The sequence below is a fragment of the Thalassophryne amazonica genome, chromosome 14, assembly GCF_902500255.1.
Source record: "Thalassophryne amazonica chromosome 14, fThaAma1.1, whole genome shotgun sequence".
Lineage (NCBI taxonomy): Eukaryota > Metazoa > Chordata > Actinopteri > Batrachoidiformes > Batrachoididae > Thalassophryne > Thalassophryne amazonica.
Window position 1 is genome coordinate 33,061,837 of NC_047116.1, and position 25,489 is coordinate 33,087,325.

The 25,489-nt window shown below is 39.6% G+C and overlaps 1 protein-coding gene across 4 annotated transcripts in view; it reads right to left on the reverse strand.

The window, feature by feature from the left end:
• LOC117525137 (plakophilin-4-like) overlaps positions 1 to 25,489 on the reverse strand; it is a 237,110-nt gene that overhangs the window by 175,100 nt on the left and 36,521 nt on the right. For 2 of the 4 annotated variants that reach the window (XM_034186983.1, XM_034186987.1), the window contains exons 1-2: positions 16,386 to 16,416; positions 7,433 to 7,566 (exon numbers count right to left, since the gene is read on the reverse strand). In XM_034186983.1, coding sequence (XP_034042874.1) covers positions 7,433 to 7,566; positions 16,386 to 16,401 — 150 coding nt within the window. In that variant the 5' untranslated portion in view covers positions 16,402 to 16,416. Of the gene's footprint in view, positions 1 to 7,432; positions 7,567 to 16,385; positions 16,417 to 25,489 lie in introns of those variants that run through there. The other 2 variants (XM_034186984.1, XM_034186986.1) reach the window with 1 other exon arrangement.

The window sequence follows — 25,489 nt, forward strand, 5'->3', positions numbered from 1 at the left end:
AAAAGTCTACAAGACAGCAGTGAGACCAGCTATGTTCTACGGCTTAGAGATGGTGGCACTAACAAAAAGACAGGAGGCAGAGCTGAAGATGATGCAATTCTGGTATGGACATGTGCAGAGGAGGTACCCAGGGCATATAGGGAGATGGATGCTGAGGATTGAGCCACCAGGCAGGATGAGAAGAGGGAGGACGTGCTGAGGGAGGACATGCAGGTGGCTGGTGTGATGGAGGAAGATGAAGATACAGAAGACAGGGTGAGATGGAAATGACTCCCTAACAGGAGCAGCCGAAAGAAGAAGAAGAAATGCAGTAAACAACTTCTGCTTTTGAACCATTTTCTTAAGGCACCTTGACACCTGCACAAATTTGATCCCTGCATCAATAACTAAACTCATCATAAACTGTGCGCGGCTGCATGCCATTGCGCAAAGAAAATTTAGAAATGTTCAAATTTCTGGCAGCATAAATTTCATGCCATTTGCGTGAACATCACGCAACCTATTCGAAAACACTATGCGTCATTGCATGCAGGGCATCTGAACCTGAAATTGGATTATGAAGAGAAGCTACTTTATAATAAATATAACTTTACAGACACTATCTAATTCATAAGAAGTAATGAAAATGCAACTCTATTACAATATATATATATTACAAAACAATTACCTTGGAGACAATATTCCAAATGCGTTCACCACCACACAAGGAACACGAGCCAACCTTTAGATGTAGATAATTTCTCTGTGATTCTGGGAGCAATGAAATAATGGTTTGATCAACCAAGTTCTGAGAGCAAATGCATTATCGGCTACAAAACGATATGGCGCAAGCTTTATTTTATATAGCATGGCAACAAGCGGGACAAAGCAGTATGCATTGGCACAATGAATTGCGCGGCAGTGTGTGGATAAAATTCATGCAAATCAAGGTGGCTTTAGAGAAACTTTCACACACATCTTCACCATTCCACAAGTTGTTTGATGATTGTGTGCATTATACTGAACAATGGTGTTTAATATTTCTCGGTGGGTGCCTTAATCTGGTCAATTGTGTTCACAGGGGCACAAAACCTTGTTCTCACTGATGTGGCATCATCCATTCTTGGCTGGTACACATCTCGATTCTGGTAACACCCTCACAGCACTGTCACTACATGGGAGCCTGAGGTATCGTGTCATGAACAATATCACAAACCTTTTCCGAATTTGAGTCTGTTAATTCAAATGTTTCCTCTGTTATGTGCATCACAAAAATCTTATGTAATTGGGGAGGTGATGCTCGAAAGTTTTACTCTCCATCAGAGATTTAAACCACTTAGTCCCCCGGGGAAAGGTCTGTAATCCCCAAGTTGCTCCTGGTGTGCAGTTGAGAACCTTGCAGGGCAGTGCACTGACACTGGTATGCAAATCTGAAAGGCACGTGAGGCATCATGCTTTCAGAGCTTTATTTGTGAACAGCTGTATTTACCACAGCAGATGGTAAAACTTGAGAAAAATGCAGCCCATTTATCTCTGATTCCCAACAAAAACATTTCTTTCAGTGTGTTAGAAAAGGGCTGTACTTGTCCTGGATGTTTCTGCTGCACTGTATTGTCAGCAAGAACAATGGAGAGTTCAAGGGACAAGTACAATATTTTGCAAAAATGCTGTTATTTTGCAGAGTAGGCTGCAGCCAGTTGCTACAAAGCACAGCATTGACTGATTTAACCAACTGTACAGCCATTAACAAAACTGTAAATGGACTGCATTTATATAGTGCTTTTCCATCTGCATCAGATGCTCAAAGCGCTTTACAATTATGCCTCACATTCACCCATTCACACGAATACACTCACACACTGATGTCAGGGCCCTTAGTGATTTTATAGTCAGGCTGAGGTTTGAACAGAGAATCCTCTGGTCTCAAGCCCAACGTTTAACCACTAGACCATCACCTTACCAAGTAAATAAAGTCCAAGACATATTCAGTGACTTGGAAATGTTCATATTTCCATTCCCTGACTTGTCTGAAGAAAACTGGCAATAAAACAGATTATTTACAGGTATTATACCAAAGTGTTCTAAAATTCAGCCCATCATCTTGGCTTTTATACTTTTAATTAATTTATATTAAGTTGTAGAGATTTAAACAACTAGACCATCACCTCCACCTGTGAACATGGGAAATGCTCCTGTAGTGAAGGTCTGAGCACAAGGATTCTTTTTAAATAATGGCAGGTTGCAAAGGAAATAACCTTCTGCTTTCCTTCTTTTGTGTCTTCACCCTGACTGGACACTGAAAGAACCTGAAGTATGACAAAAATTTTACAGAGCAACTCTTTCACCATCACTGTGCACTTTGTTATTGAGGAAAAAATTTGCTGCTGTAACACTGCAATTTCCCACTGGGATGTACAAACTACATTTATCCATCCATCAGCTTCACTAAACACGTGTGCAATTAAGGATGCATGATATTGGATTTTTGCCATTACTTGTTATGCTGATATTTTCAAACTAATTTTGGCTGACACTGATAAATACAGTGGGGCTTCAATTTCACCCTTTAACTTCACTGAAAAGCACCAAGTCTCTCCTGTACTAAACTGATCTGTTGCACTTACTGTGACGGCTAACACGTTGGAGACACAAATACAAAATATGATAAACAACATTAGATACTACCCCAAATGGATCATTTACAAATTATACATTTGTGACTGCATGATTACTGTTTACAAATTCACTCATGAACACAAGGAAATCATTTAAACTTGGATGAGATGCAAATTATACGCCGATGCATCATTTAATTTTTAAGTAAAACTGTAAAATTAAGAGCCATATTCCATTCTGTGAGCCACAAATAGCAATTCAACAACCCAATGACAGACAGTCAGCTCGCTACTGCACAAAATAAGATGTGTTTTTAAGTACCGTATTTTCTTAAGATTAAATCACACTTGTTTTTACTAGTTATGGAGGCCCTGCGATTTCTACTCTGGTCCTACTTATATACCGAAAATTCACAAGTTTGTTATTAATAACAATATGATTGTTTATATAGAACTTTCCCAAGAATCAAAGCACTAAAAATAAACTTCAATAAATAAATAAATAAATAAATAAATGTCAGTAATAAAAAATACACAACAACAATGGACAAAAATCCCAAATTAAAGAGCTCAAAACACAGAAAAAGATGCGATTTATAGTCCAGTGCAACTTGCAAATGGTTTTGTCCTCTTCAGGGGGCATTTTTTGACATGAGTCATACTCCGGAAAATACGGTATTATACCTTTTCAAATAAAAAACTGAAAATCTTTTGGTACTTGAAAAGTTTGCATGTTGCTTCCGTGAGATAATCCTGACGATATAGTTACTGGAGACAAAAAGCTTGCATGTTGCTTCCGTGAGATAATCCTGACAATATAGTTATGGGAGACAAAAAGCTTGCATGTTGCTTCCGTGAGATAATCCTGACAATATAGTTACTGGAGACAAAAAGTTTGCATGTTGCTTCTGTGAGATAATCCTGACAATATAGTTACTGGAGACAAAAAGCTTGCATGTTGCTTCCGTGAGATAATCCTGACAATATAGTTACTGGAGACAAAACCTCATTGACCAGTTCAGGTCTTAAAGCATGCATTTGTGCTACTCAACGCTACATCCTCTACAACACAGAACCATTTTAGGTTCTCGATGACAAACCAGGCAGACAACAGGTCCATCCCCACTTCCTGAAAGTATCCATCTCTCAGGTGAAATGTGGGTATGTCCTTGGTGTTTTCCAGTTACTGTGATCCTCAACGCTGAGGCGTCCATACTGAAAAACCCCAAATTAAGCACATTTCACACAATGCATAATCGCTTCCTGGCAAATAATGATGCAATTTGCCAATATGTCATTCATGTGTCACACTGAAAACATTGCTGCTGACTACATCCGCTCTGAAAGGGAGAATCACACATGATGCAGTCTGATCGTGTCACATTACTGGACAGTTTTTATTTGCACAAATTTTATTATCTGCAGACACAGATAATTGACTTTTTAAGCTTTTTTTTTCCCAGCAGATATCAATATTTCCCTATGTCCAATGCCAACCTTTGTGACATGATGTGTTGTTACACCCCCCACTCATTATTAAATACCAGAGAACATAATTCATTTCAAATTACAGTTCACCTTAAATGACATAAAAAAGAAAATGAATTTACATATGTAATAAAAAGCAAATTGTCTTCACTTTGCTCTGTTGTATATGCCATACTGCATATGCGATACTGGGCTGAAATAACGCCAGAAAGGAAATATGTTTGTAACCAAAGGCATTTGGATGAATCCCAAAGAAACAGACATAGATGGAGTGAGTCAGAGGCTCAAGGATTCTGGCCAAGATGTTCCTGGTTGTCCACTGAAGCATTACAGACCATAACTACAGGCTATAAAACACCAAAAGCTACTATTCAAGCTACATTCTACATCAGTTTTTCCATAACACAAAAATACAGAGGGAATCCACAGCAATTGCATTTCTACTATTACTATTCACAGCAAATGCAATTCTACTATTACTATTTATCTTTTGATTATCAACTGATAATCAGCAATGATATGACAAAACCTTCTTACATCTTTGGTTATGGTCTTCAGGGGTAAATTATTTTGATAACCAGGTCTGCAAAGTGTGTGATGTAAATGGGCCAGATGTAAATACTCAACATTATCTTCCCACATTATGAATTCCTGTTTTTGTAATGTGGATAACATTACATGGGCTTTAAAGCTTTGTAAATGTCATGGGACACAAATGGATCATACTCATAGAAGGGTTTTGCTGCTGCTGCTGTTTTTTTTTTTTTTTCTCTCAATATTAATTTATTCAAGAGCTTAAATTGTGTCATGGAGGAAAAATAAACAAAACCACTACACACAATTATTTGTGTATAAATTCACCAGGCCACTAAGTGGGACATCCTGGGAATTTGCTGCATCCCCAATAAAAAGCCGGACGTCACAGGTGGACCACACACAGACACAGGAGAATAGGAGATTTTGACTTCTTCCCTGCGATTCCTGGTGGTTGTCAGGGAAACTGGATGTCACTGGTAAGAAGACTCTGCAGAGAACATACCACATGGCCAAAATGTGGAATGTTCCTCTGGGCATGATCCAGCTTGCAGATGTGTCAGTGCTATTGACCCCCTGTACAAATCCAGGAGGACACACATGAATCACCTGGCTGTGACAGACAGAGGACTTTCTGGAGAAGGGTCAGTTGTCTGCCTGTAGGGTTGCGATTCCATAGGGGAATCACTTACAGTATAATGTGTCATCTACTGGTTGGTAGAGATCAGCCAAAATACAACCCCTGGCAAAAATTATGGAATCACCGGCCTCGGAGGATGTTTATTCAGTTGTTTAATTTTGTAGAAAAAAAGCAGATCACAGACATGACACAAAACTAAAGTAATTTCAAATGGCAACTTTCTGGCTTTAAGAAACACTATAAGAAATCAAGAAAAAAAGATTGTGGCAGTCAGTAACGGTTACTTTTTTAGACCAAGCAGAGGAAAAAAATATGGAATCACTCAATTCTGAGGAAAAAATTATGGAATCACCCTGTAAATTTTCATCCCCAAAACTAACACCTGCATTAAATCACATCTGCTCATTGATATTGACCCTATCCCATGACATTGACCCTATGTGTCTTTTTGCAAGGAATGTTTTCACAGTTTTTGCTCTATGGCAAGATGCATTATCATCTTGAAAAATGATTTCATCATCCCCAAACATCCTTTCAATTGTCCAAAATATCAACGTAAACTTGTGCATTTATTGATGATGTAATGACAGCCATCTCCCCAGTGCCTTTACCTGACATGCAGCCCCATATCATCAATGACTGTGGAAATTTACATGTTCTCTTCAGGCAGTCATCTTTATAAATCCCATTGGAACAGCACCAAACAAAAGTTCCAGCATCATCACTTTGCCCAATGCAGATTTGAGATTCATCACTGAATATGACTTTCATGGTCTTCCTTGGTCTACCAGTATGTTTGCCTTTAACAACCTTCCCATGTTGTTTGTATTTGGTCCAGAGTTTAGACACAGCTGACTGTGAACAACCAACATCTTTTGCAACATTGCGTGATGATTTACCCTCTTTTAAGAGTTTGATAATCCTCTCCTTTGTTTCAATTGACATCTCTCGTGTTGGAGCCATGATTCATGTCAGTCCACTTGGTGCAACAGCTCTCCAAGGTGTGATCACTCCTTTTTAGATGCAGACTAACGAGCAGATCTGATTTGATGCAGGTGTTAGTTTTGGGGATGAAAATTTACAGGGTGATTCCATAATTTATTCCTCAGAATTGAGTGATTCCATATTTTTTTCCTCTGCTTGGTCTAAAAAAGTAACCGTTACTGACTGCCACAATCTTTTTTTCTTGATTTCTTATAGTGTTTCTTAAAGCCAGAAAGTTGCCATTTGAAATGACTTTAGTCATTTGAAATGACATAATTTTTGCCAGGGGTTGTATACAGAATTTCTTGGGAAATGTTCAATATGGGAAAGCCAGAAGTGGATGATACACCACCTACTGCATACAGAAAATAACAACTCACAGTTGAGGTACTACCAAATTATTTCAATAATTTTCATTTTTGATAAATTTGTGATGTCATTTGTGAATCAGTTCCATAGTTTACCCATTCAATACAAATCTACTCCCATGATCATCTGTGCAACTCATACTAATGTTAATATCAACACTGGAAGTGCATCTTGCCAGCTATCATTAGAGTTCAACTGCACTGCGAGTGTCTCAACTAATCCATTAGTCTTCCTATCTCCCCAGGCTTCATCCACCACTTTGCATTGTTAGTATCATTACTTAGGCAGTAATGAACTGATTGTTTTTATATTGATTTTTCAACAGTTGTAGTTTTTAAGTAGGCAATGGGACAGTACTTTTTTTAATAATCAAGGTCTATAACATTTACCCATATTTCTTGGTAGTATTCACATAAACAAGACCCATTCAAGATTTATAAAGTCCTTTTGAAAGTTCTTGCACTATTTTTAACTGTGGCACTCCCTAAATTCAATATATTGCTCTTGTATGTCCTTTTCTTGTTTTTAATATACCTTAGATTTTTTTGTTGCTGCATTAGCTTTGGCTTCAATTAAGATACTGTGAAAACACTGGTGATATAAGCTGCAGCTTCTTCAAGTTGCCATCTGCATGCATCAAAGATATTTGCTTCTCTGTACAAGACAGGAGGCAGCAAGTAATTTGTGCACAAACATTACTTATTCAAGTGCACAACACCACATTATGCACACAAATTTACTTTATTTTCTATAGTGATGCATGCTGGGATCCATACAAATGCATCAGAAACTTGTGGGTTTATGAAAGGAAGAAACAGCCTACCTGTTCTTTGACGGAGGCCAGGATGTTGTTGGCAGTGTTGTCAGTTTCCATGTTGTGGCCGGCAGAACCTTGTCGAGTGGTCAGCAGAAGCCCATCCTCCATCACTGGGCTCTGCTCAGGAGCTGGCATTTCCCCTGTGCAGAAAAACATAAAATAACTTAATTTGTGTTTGATAAGACGTAAATGACAGAACACACATATCAAATTATGCAGACAGACGCTTCAAACAACCAATTACAGACACAGAGAAAAACATTAATTTTGCCCTGCATCCACACAAACCCAGGAATCAGCAAACCCCTCACCTCCGGTGTGGAGGTAGAATGAAAGAAGAGAAGGTAAAATCCCTAACAAAACACCAAATTTTCATTTCACGGGGCTGTGAATGTGTGAAGCCCTCTTGCAATTCTTGCTGGGGTGTAACTTTCTTGAGGATTATATCTTTTAGGAATGAAAATCCAAGTTGTTTTCCAATGTGACACACCAGAGCAAACACCTTGATCAGAAGGAAATCCTGAAAAACAAGATATCTCTCCTGGGGCCTTATATTGTTCATTCAGATGCTAAAATCTCTGAGAAGTCTGGAAACCCATCTGCTGAATGGGGTGTACTACAGCTTAGAAAAGCCCACACTCAGTGGCACTTGTGCACTGCAGCGCTGACCTGGTAAAACCAAGGCTGAAAAAAAAAAAAAAAAAAAAAAAAAAAAAAAAAAAAAAAAAAATCACAAAATAAATATAATTTGGAAATAAATTTAATCATGACGGTAACTTAAATGCCACAATTTCAACAATGTCGTCTACTGCATTAACTGACAACATTTACCAAAAGGGATAATTTTTTTGTTCAAACAATCATTTATTTGGAACCAACATTCACTCCAACAAGATGCACACAATGACTAGGTCACCAGGGAAACTCAAATGAAAAGTACAATCTTGTACACTTAAACCCAACACATTTTAACTATAAACACACATTTAAGTAGAGTGCTCCCCAATATACACAGAGCCAATAGCAAGTACGAAGTATTAATGGTCACCAAATGCCAGCAATGGCTGTGACAGTGCAAATCAATGCCATATGGCTTTGAGGTAACACGTTAAAGAATTATTTGTATTTATACTGTTAAAAATTAACAGAATCTTGACTACAGTATGCAGGAAAAAATAAAGTTTAAATTTGACCTTTAGAATAGCCCATAATTCCAAGCTGTTGTCCAAGGGACACAGATGAGAGTTATTCATGTATGGGTATTAGATGTTGCAGAATGAAAGAGATAAAAACCCTACCGGGGGAAAATAGTCAGCAGTCTGACATAAGGGATAAGGTGTTCCTCATCTGCCTTTAGTCTCTCTGTCTCCCAGTTCAAGTTTAAAAAAGAAAAGAGAGCGAATAGTTATGGTCTCATTATATCTGCTGACAGGGAGAATGTCGAAAAAATGCTGCTCAAGGTGGATCCATATTAACTAGAAGCCTGTTGAGTCAGACAGGGCAGCCAAAGGCTGCTACGACTGCTTGGCAACTCTGCGGCATGACGCAAAACAAGGGGTCAATAACAAGAGCTATTTTACTTTTGGGAAAGTGGGATATTACTAGGACTTTTACTACCTTAGAAATCTACTGGTGCTGTCATCTTAAACCTACAAATATAAAGTTATATCCCACTCCTTGTTTTTGAATACCGTGTACTGTGGCCTGTATTTTTGTATTTAATAAATAGAGTCATGTGTATTTTGGTCAGGGCACCTTCCTTTCATGTGTAGGCATGGTCTGATTACTGGTTACATGGTATACCGCACCTTAAAATGGGTAAGGTTCCAAAACCACAGAGATTTACAGTCCCACAACAAACCTGATGTCATTCTACATGGATTTTCTCCAAAATGATTAGAGCTCAGTGGAGGAAAGCCACCTAATATAAAAAATGTAATTCTGGAGAGGAGGGAAAATGCTGCACAACTCACAGCTGTTGTGCATTCATGGTACCTTTGTTTTTTTGTTCCCAAAATGAACCTTATCAAGAATAAGGTAGGGACCTATTAAATTACTGAAGTAAACACTCTAGCCTCACTAACAATAGAGATTTTGTGAAGAGATATCTGTGATTCTCCACCCTCCCATCCCCTGTCACTCACTGTGGTCACAATTCAAAATAAAATTGGCAACAGTCAGCCTATATTATCAAAATGCATTATGGTTTTGAATCGTGAAAGACTCCTCTGGAAGATTACGTATGTCCAATATGCACCGAGTCAATTTTATTCTTCTCCCCCAAAACCATGACAGAACTGCTGTACCACGGTGCTTTGCTTTCAAATAATTTTAATAAACTTCAGCAGTTAGCTCCGTTATTCATGGAATGATCAACATAAAAACAATAAATACAAAACAATGGTTTACCTGAAGATTACAAACTATGGATGTGCAGAAAAGTGACCAAACTGGATATGCAATGGAAGGGATGGATGGGGCGGAGGGGTTCACAAACTGTGGACATGTAGTGGGAGAGTGAGACTGTGCACATCAATTCAACCCATTTTATTTACAGTATATTGAGCAAATTCAGAAGACACCTCACAACACTATACACAAGTAAAGTTGTCAACACTGAATTAATGTCCTCACAGAGGTGTGCACCATGTACAAAGGCATTTTTGCCTAAGGTCATACTGTCAAAATCTCATTCCGGCTCATGCTTACTGGTGTGAACATGAGATGGGATATTAGCTCTTCAAACCACCATTAAATAAGCATATGGCAATTTACAAATTGGCCCTGCTAGTAGCATTATAAGTTAATAGTTCCACCATGGCAGTGTTTGTTTTAATATTCTAAATCCATTTTGGCACTTGGACTGTGACCAGAGGACTCTATATGCAGTAGCTTTATTAGATAAGACCAAATCACACACTCAGACACAAAGTACAGAAGTGTTTAGTTCAGGCTGATGGCTATGCTCTCCATACAACTGACAGACTTCTGCTTTACAAAACTGACCAGAGCACAGCTAGAAAGGATTTCCATACAACCTGAGTGGGTAGAGCTAGAAACATTGCTTAAATTCACCCACTTCCTACATTGTTGGTTCAAGCAGGCGTGGTGGTCCCCCCCCCAAAAAAAAACCCAACAAATTTTTAATTTGTATTAACTAAAACACACACACCCCCTAAAGCCCCTTTTACACCGGGGCTGCTTCGAGTTGCTTATGCTGTGTACCTTAATATGCATGAATGTCTGCATCAGTTGCGCGCAGCAGGGGGAGAAGAAACTTGCCTCTAAACTGTCTGGACATGTAAATGGAGTTGATACATTGGAAAAAGTCAGAATACATTATTTCCAGCATTTAATGGACTTTATTACTGATTTCTCTTCTGGTTTATTGTTTTTCCTGTTCCGCGCTGCAGGTGTGTGTTTTGTTCTTGTTTATCTTTCTTCTTGTGTAGTGCTACAGGTGTGCACTCTGATTTGTGTCCTAGTTTATCGTTCTTCCTGTGATCACGGAGCTGCAGCCAGTGATCGCACGCGCGATACCTCTGAGTGGACATGGAGATGTCCTCCGTGAGGAGTTATACTGGATGTGTACATGTCCTCTCGCTGGCAATCGGTGTGTGAGCAGGAGTTAATGGACTTTATTTAACACAATCAACTTGAGGAGGTAAGAGCGCCGAGGAGCTGCAGCCAGGCTGTAATGAGCATTTTTTTTCTTTTAATTGTTCACATGTGCTCTTTGCGTAGTATAGTTTTACTGCATTGTATTACGGTATAAAATGTTTGACAACAATCCTGTGTGATTTATAGCTTAGTAACAATGGAGCACAGCAGGAATCATAAATTGGCATTGGATAGTGTGGTGTTGTGTGGGTGTGGCATCTACTCACATTAAGTACTGTAACGTTGCCTCAACTTGCTTGAAAACTACTTCCTTTCTGCATCCAGTGCTCTACACTGAAAATCCACCAAAAAATTTAACGTTTCTGGCAAAAATTAAACCTGTTTAATTTTTTGCGCCCCTTTCACATCGCCCTTTGTGTCCCTCAGCATACTGTGGTCTTAGGCTGCATAAACTCTGAGTCGTCATGACACGATTGAAACGATTTGTGTGTTGATAGTGGCAATACATCCATGGTCTCTCCTCTCTTTTCTGTCTATGTAGTTTAGCACCAGTCCCATGATTATTACAATGAGTTTTGTCGGGCGCAAAGACTGTCACAGTTTAATCCTATTCCAAGCATGGTTGGAGTTACCCAGGTTGGCATAGGTGCTCCTCCTGAACTGACAGAGTCAAAATATGTGACTGCTACCTCTGCTAACATGTTCCACCCAAGTGAGAGGAATGGTACCATTTCTGTGAACACTTTGAGCTGTTTACATAAAGACTAACAGGAATTTTGGGGCGAAAGATAAAGCAGTGATCCAAGTACGTGGAAGGTCACAGCATGACATAAAACACTGGCACACTCTGTGATTCCATCAAGAAGGCAGCGTTTCACGGTGCTGGCTGTGGTGTTGAGCACACATTAACCCCTTAAAACTGGATCAGCCCCATGGGCAAGCCCAGGACAATGTAAATCAAATTTACATTTTATGATCTATATTTTCATATACATATTTTCATATACAACATTCAGAAATCCCTGGAAAGTGAAGACAGAAGGATTTTTTTGCAGTGTGTGAATTTACCCTTATTGTTTATTTTCAAAACAATAGTAAGACACTGTCTCTTTTGTGACAAAACAGATAATGAAGGCACTAGAGGCCAAACTTTTTTTTTTAACTTGTTCAATAAGCCTAAATCTTGCTGCAGTTAGTGTTTACATATAGAGTAGGAACCATGACAATACAAGATGGTGAATGATGACTCTGCAGGATGTGCCTTCACAGAGAGAACATTAGCATTGTGCTGCAGTGCAGAGTCTATCAGTTGCAGTTCTATGGCTCAGCCTCGACTTTCTTCCTCTCCTCCTTTGGGGCCCGTCCTAACATGCAATGCGGTGTGATGCACCTCACATTCCCTTTCTGGCAACAAGCATGATACACATCACTATTACCAGAGTATTGCTAGAATATGTTCAAAAATGTGTGATACCGTAAAGATCAAAATAGCAGTTCACTGACAGCTGTGCAGGAAATGAAACAACCACAAGTCAGTTCAGTGACTTGTTGTCACCACACAAAATTATTAATTACTAACTAGATTATGGCCAGGTACTGGGAAGGTCCTTGAGATATGATACACATCATGACATTTGTGTATTACAGTACAATACGTATTGCGATAAATAAAAAACAACAACAAAAACAGATATAATTTTGACCACCTGATATTTTGACTTGTTATGCTGCGTTCACACTGGACGCCACACGAGCGACGGCGGTGACACGTTGCCATGTAATCCCTATGGAAGGACGCGTTATGGAACCACAAAAGTTCAAGCCACGCAATGTGACGTGATGGATGTGAATCAAGCGACGCAAATAAAGCTATTTTGAGCGATTGTAGCGTTTGTTGTGCGATATCGCATTGCATCGCGTCGCCCTCTTCCCCAAGTTGAAAAATCTGAACTTTTTCATCTTGTCGTGCCGTGATGACCAATCAGGGACTGGATATGTAGTGACGTGGAGATGTCTGGAGTTTATACTTGATATGGACATGTCCTGTCTCTGGCAATCAGCCTGTGAGCAGGACTTATGTCCCTTTTGTCCTTTATTTAACACAATTATGACAGAGTTGGAGGGGAGAGCGAGGAACTGCAGCAGCAGCCAGTGGTTTTTTTTTTTTGTTCACATGTGCGCGTGTGAACGAATCGTCCGTGAAGATAATTTTATTAACTACACAGATGTATGATAAAACAAATGGTGGCTGGTTTATAATGTAATTATGACAGAGTTGGAGAGGAGAGCGAGGAACTGCAGCAGTAGCTAGGGTTGTCACGATTAGGAATTTCTGGAGACGATTAATTGTCATACAAATAATTGCGATTGACGAATATATTGTCTATTTTTTCTTTTTTCACCTTCTTTATATTCTGCTATTGTAGTATAATTACACAACTCTGGAATAACGTTTGGCTTCTGTGAGTGGAGAAACTGGGAATAGTGCAACATTTTTATTTTTATCTTCATTTTACGTACAGTCCCAACTTTTTCTGATTTGTGGCTGTTTCTGTTGCATTTCTGAAATTGTTTCTCCACATCAGTCATGTTTTGTGCTTAAACACTATATTAAGCTCAAGATTGAACAAATAAATACCTTTGGAAAATAACAGCTGTTAAAGTTCAGAGTTCTCACCTGCTTTTTGTGATCTGTGCATCTGAACATCACCACAGCTTGTCCACGTTCATTCATATATTCTCATTTTTTAAATATGTTTTTAAAGATATTTGACCGTTTATTTCATCTCATGATCTCATAAATTCAGTATACGATGTGCACATGGTGTGAACAGGACGGTAATGGCAGAATCACACCTGGAGAGAAAGTTCAGAGAGAAGTAAAAGCAGCTCCACGTTTTGGTTTTGTTTTTTTAACATGTTCACTTGGGTTAAAATCCTCTCTCTGCTCCGCGCTTGCTGCATGCGTTGATGGTTCTCAGGCTGTAACGTGTTGTGCCTCCATTCAGGAATCTCCCTCCCCCCACCCCCTCCCTCGCAGTATGCAGCCTATTGACTCCACGCGCGCGGGTGCGCGACAGCTCCTTCAGTAAACTCCGATTTTTAGATGGTTTTGAAGAAAACGGCCGCTGTTTTAACTGGCCGTCTTATCCAAACGGCAGGACGGATCGCTCCTCAGCCTCCATGTTATTGTCCTGCCTTAAGACGAGAGCGAAACAGAGTGAGCGAGGCTGCAGCACAATGACGTCAGATTCTGAGTCGTTTTATGCTTTGTGGATAAAATAATTCACGGTAATCGCGAATATGAAAAATAATCATGACTGGTGAATATTGTAATAATTGTGACTGCCCTAGCAGCAGCCAGTTATTTTTTTTTCTTTGTTCACGTGTGCACGCGAACGGGACAGGAGGTCCTCAAACTGGGTCCTGGACAGGCAGAAGTACCGCTGAAAGTGGCTGTCATCCAGACGCAGCTGCTGCAGCAAATGATGAATTTGTGTCATTGCGTGGAGTCTGGTATGAACACGGTTCAAGCAGAGCGACACACTGGGCGATGGTGGCACGTCCATCACCAGGTGAGGGATGCAAATTTATGGCGCCGCGTGGCGTCCGGTGTGAACGCACATTAGACATGTATTTTTGGCCACTGGAATGATCTCATTTTGCCATCTCTGCTTCTGTCCAGCAGGAGGCAGTGTCAGTTTGTCTGCTTTTGGTGGCATTTTGTCCAGAAAGTCCTCAAAGACCTCACCATGTGGGTTGATGATCATGATTGGCTTATGTCGTGGGTTCTACCAATGATAAAGCAGAAGGCGTTTACTGCGACTTTCTGCAAATACACGTACCAAATATGACCATAAAGTAATTAATCATAATTTAGGTTAAAGTAGGCCTATTAACAGAATTTAAAAACTCGTATGGAGCTTGAAGCATGCCCTTTTATAATGCACTGAAATGGAGACTGAGTCTGGTGAATTTAATGGGAGAACTGCTTAATTAGGTCATGTGATTTTTACATGACCGAATTCAGTCAGGTGACTCCAGAGGGTTAAAATAGCTTATAATTTTACACTCTTACAAGGAGATGTTTTAATCTATCGAGAGGGAGATGGAGCCTGTTACCAACGCACTGACAGCAGCTTTTTCCAGTCATTCAGTCACTGAGGAACATATGATAACGTCATCAACCAGCATTATTGCGTTGGGTCGGTGGAGTCTAAATCTCTACCATCGGCCAAATTTATACAGTGAAACGGTTAAACCATTTATATCGCCCACCCTTATTTCAGATGCATACTCAACAGTGCAGTTCTGACCAGATTTCCTATAGAGTCAGATCTTCTGAGTGATGCAGGCTTAGCTTTAATTGATGGACAGTAGGACTCTTTATTGACAGTTTATAACTTTATTGTTATCAACCCATTTTATTGATAATTAACAAATGAAATGGGAACACTAACAGTGAAACCAGTCAGTTTAATTTCTAGTACAAAGTAAAAGACTCCATTATATATTTACAAGCAATAAACCTAAACCTGTAGGGTATGTTATTTCAGTGGAAATTGATCAAAACACTCACAGCTCATAAATGCTTAATGATAAAATTCTGTTAAAAGGTGTGTTCGCCCACATGGGATAAAAGATACAGCCTGTCCAAAATTCCTTTCCTGCTCATTCATAGCATTGCAGCATGTCCCTTTTGGCCATGTTCCTACCTCGACTGCAGCCTTCATAAAGGAATGCCACTATATTCCCAGACACCACAGGAAACAGGCAAAGCTGTTTTGATTTGACTCCTCCTCCTAACTGCCTGTGCAAACACAGCTGACAACAACATGAACAGGCCTGACTGCTTGCAATTTCAAATGACAGAATTAAACAACCCGGTCAAGATGGACAAACGCTCACTGCATTCTCTAACGGCATCTACTTTTCACAACAAAAACTTAAAATATAAATAAATAAAGGAATAATATATGTACAATAATGTAAGCTTGACACCACTTTTAAAGCAGTCTATATCCAAATTACACTGTTACCATCACACTTGATCTTTCTTCAACCTTTTACAGATATCATAGTTTAAAAAAGCACCAAAATCCCTTTGGTCAAAGTGATTTACTTACCTTTAAAAATGTCATAAATCTAAAACAATCACACAATCACCAAAAGTCTTCAATATAATCTGCCCAATAATACATATTTCATAGCTGCCTCAACCGGCCTGCCGGAAGGTGCACAGTAAGCTCAGAAACCACAGAAACAACATAGGAAAGGAAGGCAAACCATATATAAGGTAGCATTAAGAAAAATAAAACTGATTTGTATTCAAGCCTACCACTGAAGTTTCCCATTGTATCCAAGTCAGAACAACATCAGTCTGAGATTCTTGGCAGTTTTGATTTAAGTGCAAAAAAACACAGCTGTTGCCAACCTACCACAGTCTGTAGAAGCACATGACTGGTTCTTCAGCATTTCTTTGAAAAGCACAGGTACGTCAAGCAGACAATTTCAAGAGCAAGCACAATGCAGACTAGGATACATGTTAAGGAGGCCAATCAGTGCATCGTCTAAGGTTGGCACTGATTCTTCAATGCAGCCTGTGACATTGACACATTAAAAAAAATGAATAAATAAAAATGTATCTAAAGGCACACTGATTCATATTTGTATTCAACCGCTGAGCAGTATGTGAATATGAGTTTACCACCACCGGTAGCAGGAGACGATTATCCAAAAAAGCTAATTACAAAAGATGAGCGTTTATATGACTTACCAGTGGTAAAATTTCAAGGCTGGGATGTTTTATATGACAGTCATTTTGTAACAAAGTATTTAATTGGTGGGAAGACATACCCATCTTCATATCCATGTTTGGCGCAAGCCAATCAAAGTATTTCTTACATATCTCTTCAGATCAGTGCTTTTCTTTGTTTTTTGAGGTTATGCAAATACACTAAAAGTACACAAGACACATACAACATGCACACATCAATTCTAATCAAAAGCATTCCATGCATTATTTCTAGCTTGCAAATTAGAATTTTAGAAGGAAATTATACTGCACATACTGCATAATAATAATAAGAATAAGAATATGGAAGATCTAGGCGATTTGAAGGCAATATATTTCAGTCATGCAGACCACACCAGCAGTACATTTAATGCCTATGCACCTGAAAGAGAAAAAAATAAATAAATTAAAATTTAGGGTCAGCTACTGGGAAGGACCTCAGGATATGATATACATCATGATATTTGTGTATTACAGTATAATACTTACTGAGATACTCAACATAATTTACAGTAAATTTAAACACAGAGCTAGGATCTAACACAGGCACCAGCTGGATTCATTATGCTGATAAGTCACTGAAAAAACATATATATATAAAAAAAAATTACATTTCCATTTGAATTTATTAACATTGTTTTCCCATTACAGTCTCACTGAGTACGCGAAAATTAAATATACCATACCATGGCCCATTCTACATGATAATCATTGTTTTAGTGCTTTGAGAATTTCTTTTAATGCTAATACTTTTTTGCAGTTTTGCTTAAGTAACATTTTTAATGCAGGACTAACATTTGTAACATGGTATTTTGTACAGAGGGAGAAATAATACTATTTGCAGCTTTGAACACCTGAAACAGAAAAATAAATAAATAAATAAATAAAAATCTTGAATTATTTATTTTATTCCGCTTCGCATAGGTCCACTGATGTCTGAGAAGAGCCCATCATATGCAGAAAATGGCCCACTACTTTGGGCACTGAGGGTCCATCAGCCCATACCACCCATTTCAAATATGAATCACACAGGCTGTTACCAGTTTAATCCATAAGGGCCACATTACACACTTCCCAAATAATTAAAATAAATTTAATTTGCTTTATAAAGAAAAACAGGCATTTATAACCAATATGGTCATTTTCTTTGAGTAAGCACAAACCAAACACAAGATAAGTTCTTTGTATGAGTGCAACGGATCCCAAAAGCCCATGGTGGGCAGCACAGTGGCTTAGTGATTAGTACTGGTGCCTCACAGCAAGAAGGTCAATGGATCGCTTCCCGCCCTTTCTTTGTGGAGTTTGCATGTTCTCCTCGTGTTTGCATGGGTTTCCGCCGGGCACTCTGGTGTCCACCCCCAATCAAATAAATAAATACTTATTTAGGGTCTGCTCCTTTGTCTGCCCCTGACCAAGGCAGTGTCTCTACATCTGGAGCTGGTCCCCGGGAGTCGAACTGTGGCAGTCCACTGCTCCTAATGGTCAGATTGTGTCTAACTGCAAACAGGATGGGTTAAATGCAGAGGACAAATTTTGCTGTATGTATGTAAACATGTACAATAATAATAAAGGCTCTTATTCTTCTATTCTAAGTCATGGTTCAGACCACAGCTTTTAGTTGTGGATCAGGTAATGTTTGGATTAGCAAAAAGGAGGAGGGTGGAGGAGGAGACAATTACCGTATTTTCCGGACTATAAGTCGCACTTTTTTACATGTTTTGGCCGGGGGTGCGACCTATACTCCGGTGCGACTTATAAATGAAAAATATACCGGTAGGATCTCAATTAATTTACTGTAACAAAACAATTTTACGTGACAGAGTCGATCTATGTTTTAAAATGGCCACCGGAAAAGGAAATGCAATGCATCATGGGCACTGTAGTATGACGGCCATCCTATAGTTCACGCTGGTCGCGATAACCAATCAGAGAACAGAACTTTGGATGCGTATTCCTCACCTCACCCACAGCGTGTGAAGCTGACGAACTCTGTGCTTGCTGTTATTCCGGCTTGGCGAACAGAACAGCTTCAACCCTTGGATATCAATGTGAGCAGAGAGTTTAAGTTGACGCTGAGAGCTGCGTGGGAGCACTGGGTGAGCGACGGCGGAGGATTAGCGTGTACACTTGGAAGGAGCTGGCGTCGATGATTGTGAAAAGCGTTTGAAGCAGACGAACATGGTGTTTATTCCGGGACGGCTAACAAGACAGCTTCAACCCTTGGATATCAGTGTGAGCAGAGTTGACGCTGAGAGCTGCATGGGAGCACTGAGCGACGGCGGAGGATTAGCGTCTGCACTTGGAAGGAGCTGGATCGACACCGCTGGGAGGTCATGAGCTGCGCAGGTAGGTGCTGCATGGTTCGGCTCGCAATGTGGTCCGCAAAATACAAACATATCCGTAGGTAAAATGCAGCTCACGAGAGGGCACTCGAGGCTTGTGTGACTGTTCCTGCGACTTCTGACTACCATAGAAAAATAAAAATTTTAACGTTACTGATAACATAACAAGACAACGGAGAAGGCCCGAAAAAATGCCACCAAAAAGAAAATCATACTCTGCAGATTATAAGTTGCGACTGGTGAAATATGCATCCGAAAACGGTAGCCGTCACAATATTATCATCTGAACTTTTCATGTTAACATACCTGTATGTCCATGGGACTTATAGTCCAGTGGACCTTATTTATGGTTTATTTTTCTTTATAATGGATAAAGTGGCTGGTGCGACTTATACTCCGGTGCGACTTATTTATGGTTTGTTTTTCTTTATAATGGATAAAGTGGCTGGTGCGACTTATACTCCGGTGCGACTTATAGTCCAGAAAATACGGTATAACTTCACTTTCTAAACTGTGCGCCACTCAACAAAATTGAAGAAAAGGTTTTGCTTTTTTATGCCCTTGGAGCTCAGACTCGCAACCACCTCGGCTCCACCCACACTCAGTTCAGTGAGTCCAGGACAGCACACGGAAGATGCGGCACAGACTCCATCCTCGACTCTTGATATTTTGGAGTGATTCTTTCCATGCTTGGGTCCCAAAGTGCTTTTTCATCTGCTCATGTGAACACACATATGCACTGATTTCACTGCATTTCTGCATTGAGATTTACACAATTATTAATTTAAAAAGAATTCAATGTGAGAATGAATCCATATTTCACACCATTATGTAAACTTTGCTATTAATTAACCCATTGTTCATATGTGTGTTGAACCATGGGGGCAGTCTGTACAGACTTCAGATCAACTATGATCCTTTACACCAGTTGTTCTCAAACCGCTACTCAAGTACAACCTAACATACACATCTTCCATCTCTCCCTTGCCCTGCCACAAGCTGATTAGCTCATTCATCTGTCTGTTGGAACTTCAATGGTTACACACCTGAATGAGCTAATCAGCTTGTGGCAGGGCAAGGAAGAGATGGAAAATATGGAGGTTAGGTTATCCTTAAGTACCGGATTGAGAACCACTGCATTGCAGCAGTAGTTCTTCACTATTGCAAGATCATGGTTGACACAGTTAACGCAACTAAATCAGAATTTTTTTTGTCAGTGCTTCAATGGTGTGAACAGCACAAATTGCCCAGCAATGTTATAAAACACATCATTTCCATGCCACTTTTTAAAAAGATGGTTTTATGATAATCAACATTAAATCCTCATTTTGAAACAAACGGTTCAAGTTTCAGAGCTGGCAAAAAAAAAAAAAAAAAAAAAAAAAAGACTTAGTCTGACCCCAACCTAACTCAACAGTTGCTTGATCTTGTTTTAGTGACCTCAGACTCCAACCAATCCTCAGAGATTCTTACACAACCTCTGTTTTAGTGACTAAGTCTGTGGAAGGAACGGAAATGAAAGCATCTGTACAACAGGCAAAACTGATTAGGTATTCCCTTCCCTACAATCAAATACTGTCCAACTGTGTCAATATGATCAGCAGACATATGAATTCATCATTCCTGTGATCCTCAGAAAGCCACCTGCTCTTTGTGCCGCCTTTACAAAACAGCAGAGAAAAATAAATGCAGTTATCAGTCACACAGAGGATGTAGTCTTATATAAGCCTCAAGGTCCGTTGATCCCGGTGCACATCACCACATTCTGTAACAAAGCAGATAAGAGTGTACGACTCACCCTGGATGGGACGTCAGCTCAAAACAGGTTACTTTCCCATCACAGATGTCCTTAATCCTCAAAATACACCAGGTTACTTTTTTAAGGATTTCATCTGTATTGAAAAACTTAGCATGTAAGCGTCTGAGTGCTACTGACCGCTGAGAATTACATCAACTCTGTGAGCTTGCACTGGTGCTATGCTTTGCCACATCCACAACACTGCAGAACTACCTTGGGTCCTAGATGGCTACCATACAGGCAGAAAACCAGTCAATGCACACATCTCGAAAGTTACCATCTATTTGTCACAACCAGGTGAAGCGTGGGTGTCCCCTTGGTCCTGTCCAGTCAGTGTGGTCCTCAACACTCAGGCAACTATGTGCTGGATCATGACTAAAATTTCAAACTGGACACTTTCAACACTTTCACCACATACAGATACACTTCTGACGGCCGAGTCCAGGAACTACCTAACCGTCAGGATCTGATTCTTGATCCAGGAAAACTCTGAACCAAGACATTCTGATTCCTTACTCAGCTTCTCGAGTATCCATTGATTCTGCAAAGAAGACAGCATGGGAACTGCATCATACAAGCAAAATGCTATCTTTTTTAAAAAGGAAAAGCATGTCAAGAAGACAATCACTGTAGAGCTCTAAAATAACTCAAACCACATTTTTCTGAACCTAAAAATTGCATACTGAAGTTTTTTTTTATGTATTCTTGGATTTTGTGAATATTTACAACATATACTAATGCTAAGGACTAAGGACCAGCTGAAGAAACAGCTCTCTCTTGCAGGCATTCAGCATCAATCATGGCAGCATCTAGCTACAGATAGACTCAGCTGGGGTTCCAGCATCAAATACGCCAGCCTGAAGTTTGAGGCAGAAAGAAGTGAGGCCTCACGCCAGAAGCGTGAAAGACAGAAAGAGCGGGCAGCAGCACAAGCCCAGCCTACTCAAGTGTTCATTTGCCCCAAGTGTAACAGGTCTTGTGCATCCCGCATCGGACTTTTCAGCCACCAGAGGGCTTGTAGAAAATAAACTAAAAAGGGCTTCCCACTATCCTCGCAAGCGAGGAAACTGCCAACAACAACAACAATACTAATGCTGGTGGGGCAGCGTGTTGTCTTCATGGCTAGCATTGCTAGCATTACTTCCTCACAGCAAGAAAGTGCCAGGTTCAGTTCTGACCTGCTCCTTTCTGTGTGCGATTTGCATGTTCTCCCTGTGTTTGCATGGGTTCCCTCCAAATGCTCCTGGTCGGTGGCTTCTGGTGCATTCTTGTCGCGTGTTTGCACATTATTTTAGCAGAACTTGCATTCTAACCAATAATAACAAGCATGTAACTGGATTTCAGTTCTCAAGAGAAAGAAAGACAGACACATACACACACACGGACAACAACAAAAAATTAAGACGTCAATTATAATAATAGCTGGTGACGTTTCATGGTGTATATGCAGGTCCCTGCCTTTAGCGTACACACTGTCAGTGACAGCTCTAACAAAAAACAAGCAACCACTTTATTTCTTGTGATCAGTAGCGCAAACAGGATGAATGGAATCAGTCAGTAGGTCTTCAAAACTTCCATAAATGAATGTAAATACCATTGCATATTCAATTATGAAATTTTGGGTTCTGATATATACAGACGATGACAAGTAAACTAATATTTTGTCCCATGCTGGCATAATTTAGCATGTACCATGACCATAACCTAAAATAAAAACAGAGAGGCCTATGAAGTTGCTTGGAAATTGTTGTTGCTAATCACGGGGTCCTGGTGCAGGTTTTATACTTCAGTTTTTGTTTTGTTTTTTACTTTAGTTTTTATATAATAAAAAACTTGTCAAATTCTCTCCATGTAAGTGAATTTGTGGTTATCTGTTGAGTTTCACACATGATAAATAGTAAATGACTGCATTTATATAGCGCTTTTCCATCTGCATCAGACACTCAAAGCACTTTACAATTATGCCTCACATTCACCCCGATGTCAGGGTGCTGCCATACAAGGCACTCACTACACACCGGGAACAATAGGGGATTAAAGGCCTTGCCCAAGGGCCCTTAGTGATTTTCCAGTCAGGCGGGGATTTGAACCCATGATTGATCTTCTGGACTCAATCCCAACACCTTAACCACTAGACCATCACCTCCCCTAGATACCATATATTAAATTATTTTTCCCACTTGTGCTTTATGTACAGTGTTGTTTTTTTCTAACATCATTATACTTGTACTGTGGTAGATTCTAGATATGACCCTAGATATTTGTTTTTGATTGCATGCTTTAACCATCATTGGGTTAATTTCTTCTGGTGTATCCCGCTTCACCTCTTTATTGTAATATCCCCTCAATTTAAGATTTCCAAACAGGTCTTGATTCTTAAGTGCAAATCTTTTCTTTAAGGACTTCAAAAAGTCTTAGTTCTCCATTCTCTGTGGCAGTACAAAATGCAGTCATTCTGTTTTCTTCCACTCTTTAAATGTTGAGTCATACAACCCAAGATTACGTTCACTCTCTAGTGCTATACATATTAATACTGATATCCATTTTAAAGTGTGTACTATGTTTCTAGTGTAAATATTGTTATTGGTTCAATCAAATTTCTGATATATCCAGGAATTGTGTTTTCTCCCAGGAGTGCTCGGATGTGGTAGCCAGGGATACATGTCTCAACATATTTCCATCTTGCTATATAATTTTCATCACACCAATTAACTAGTGGTCGAAGCTGAGCTGTGCAGAAGCATATCTTTAAATATGGAAGCTCCATTCCACCTTTATTCTTTGGCAATTGGAGCGTAGCGTATTTGACTCTAGTTTATACTTCAGTTTTAATCTTTTTATCAAAGTTGTATCAATCATTTCTCTGCTCTGCAGCGTGTAGCACGCCCAAGAAAAATTTCCCTTTGGGGACAATAAAGTACAGTGTATTTGACTTAATTTAATATGACTAAGTATGTAACTGGGTTTCAGTTCAACAGTGCCCCTCTGCCCCACTCACTCACAGTATTAATTTCATCTACCAGATGAGACTAATAATCAATGTATGTAGTAATCAAGGGTGTATAACCGCTTTCAGCTGTTCAGGTTGGCCTTCAGCCTATGATTACTCTGTTAGGCTAATGTAGCTGAACCATGAAAATGTTTCAACAGGTGTTTAAAGCACAGATGTCTGCCAACATGGTTGATTACCCAACGTTACCCTGAAATATAACGTTATTGTAACGTAGTATGTCAGCTTCTTGTTTTAAATTCAGCCTGTAAGAGTCACTTCAAATCAAAGCTTTAAAAAAAGCTTTGCGCTACAATTACGCTAGAAAATACACGGTTCGCAGCACAGTTTAAAGCACAGATGTCTATTAACAGTGGATTACCTAATGTTACCTTGATATCTAAAGGTATGAGTGGATAACTACACGTTGTACATTAGTTAGTTTTGAAGATTCCAAAGTGCTTTGCATGACTGTTTCCTTCAAATTACGTGATGGAATGTGACATTTGCAAAGGTGCACAGACAAAATAAGACAAAAGCAGCTGGACCACGTGTACTTGGGGTGTCACAATACATACGACATCAACAATGCATTTATTTGTATTGAACCGTACGGTACACACTTGACTGTTCGGTACACCTACCTGTATGCAGAATACACGGTACGACTCTTCACAGTATGACATGACAGACTAACATAAAGCGGAACCACAGTTCACATGATGCGAGATCCCCCCCAGACAGTATAAGCAACGGCAAGCTTTAGCTTAGCACTTGAGTCAAACACCATGTTGAGTGAAAAAGAAAAAAGTGAAGCTCGTTGCTACAGGAATTAGCTGACCCATCTGCCTCCTTTAAATTGCCTGTGTGGGAAAATGTGGGGTTCCCCAGGACTGATAGCAGCAGTGAAGAGCAAGTTGTGAATCACACAAATCGCACTGTGCCGTCACTGTTCCGCACTTATCCAGTATGTGAATGAAAATACTTCATCGTTCACTAAAGGAATCTAGGCTTGCACATTTGCTTTCCTCTTTTTATTGTTGTTGTATATTTTAACATGCTTTCGCAAATCACAATGTCTAAACACAAATGTGAACTGAACTGTGACTGTGTCCCTCGACACTAGTGGTGCACAGTATGTGCGGTTGATGATAGAAATTATATTAATCTGGCCTACGGTAGAGATATAGACTCCACCAACCAATCGCGATAATGCTTGTTGATGACATCATCATACAGTAGTGTTCAGAAGAATAGTAGTGCTATGTGACTAAAAAGATTAATCCAGGTTTTGAGTATATTTCTTATTGTTACATGGGAAACAAGGTACCAGTAGATTCAGTAGATTCTCACAAATCCAACAAGACCAAGCATTCACGATATGCACACTCTTAAGGCTATGAAATTGGGCTATTAGTAAAAAAAAGTAGAAAAGGGGGTGTTCAGAATAATAGTAGTGTGGCATTTAGTCAGGGAGTTCGTCAATTTTGTGGAACAAACAGGTGTGAATCAGGTGTCC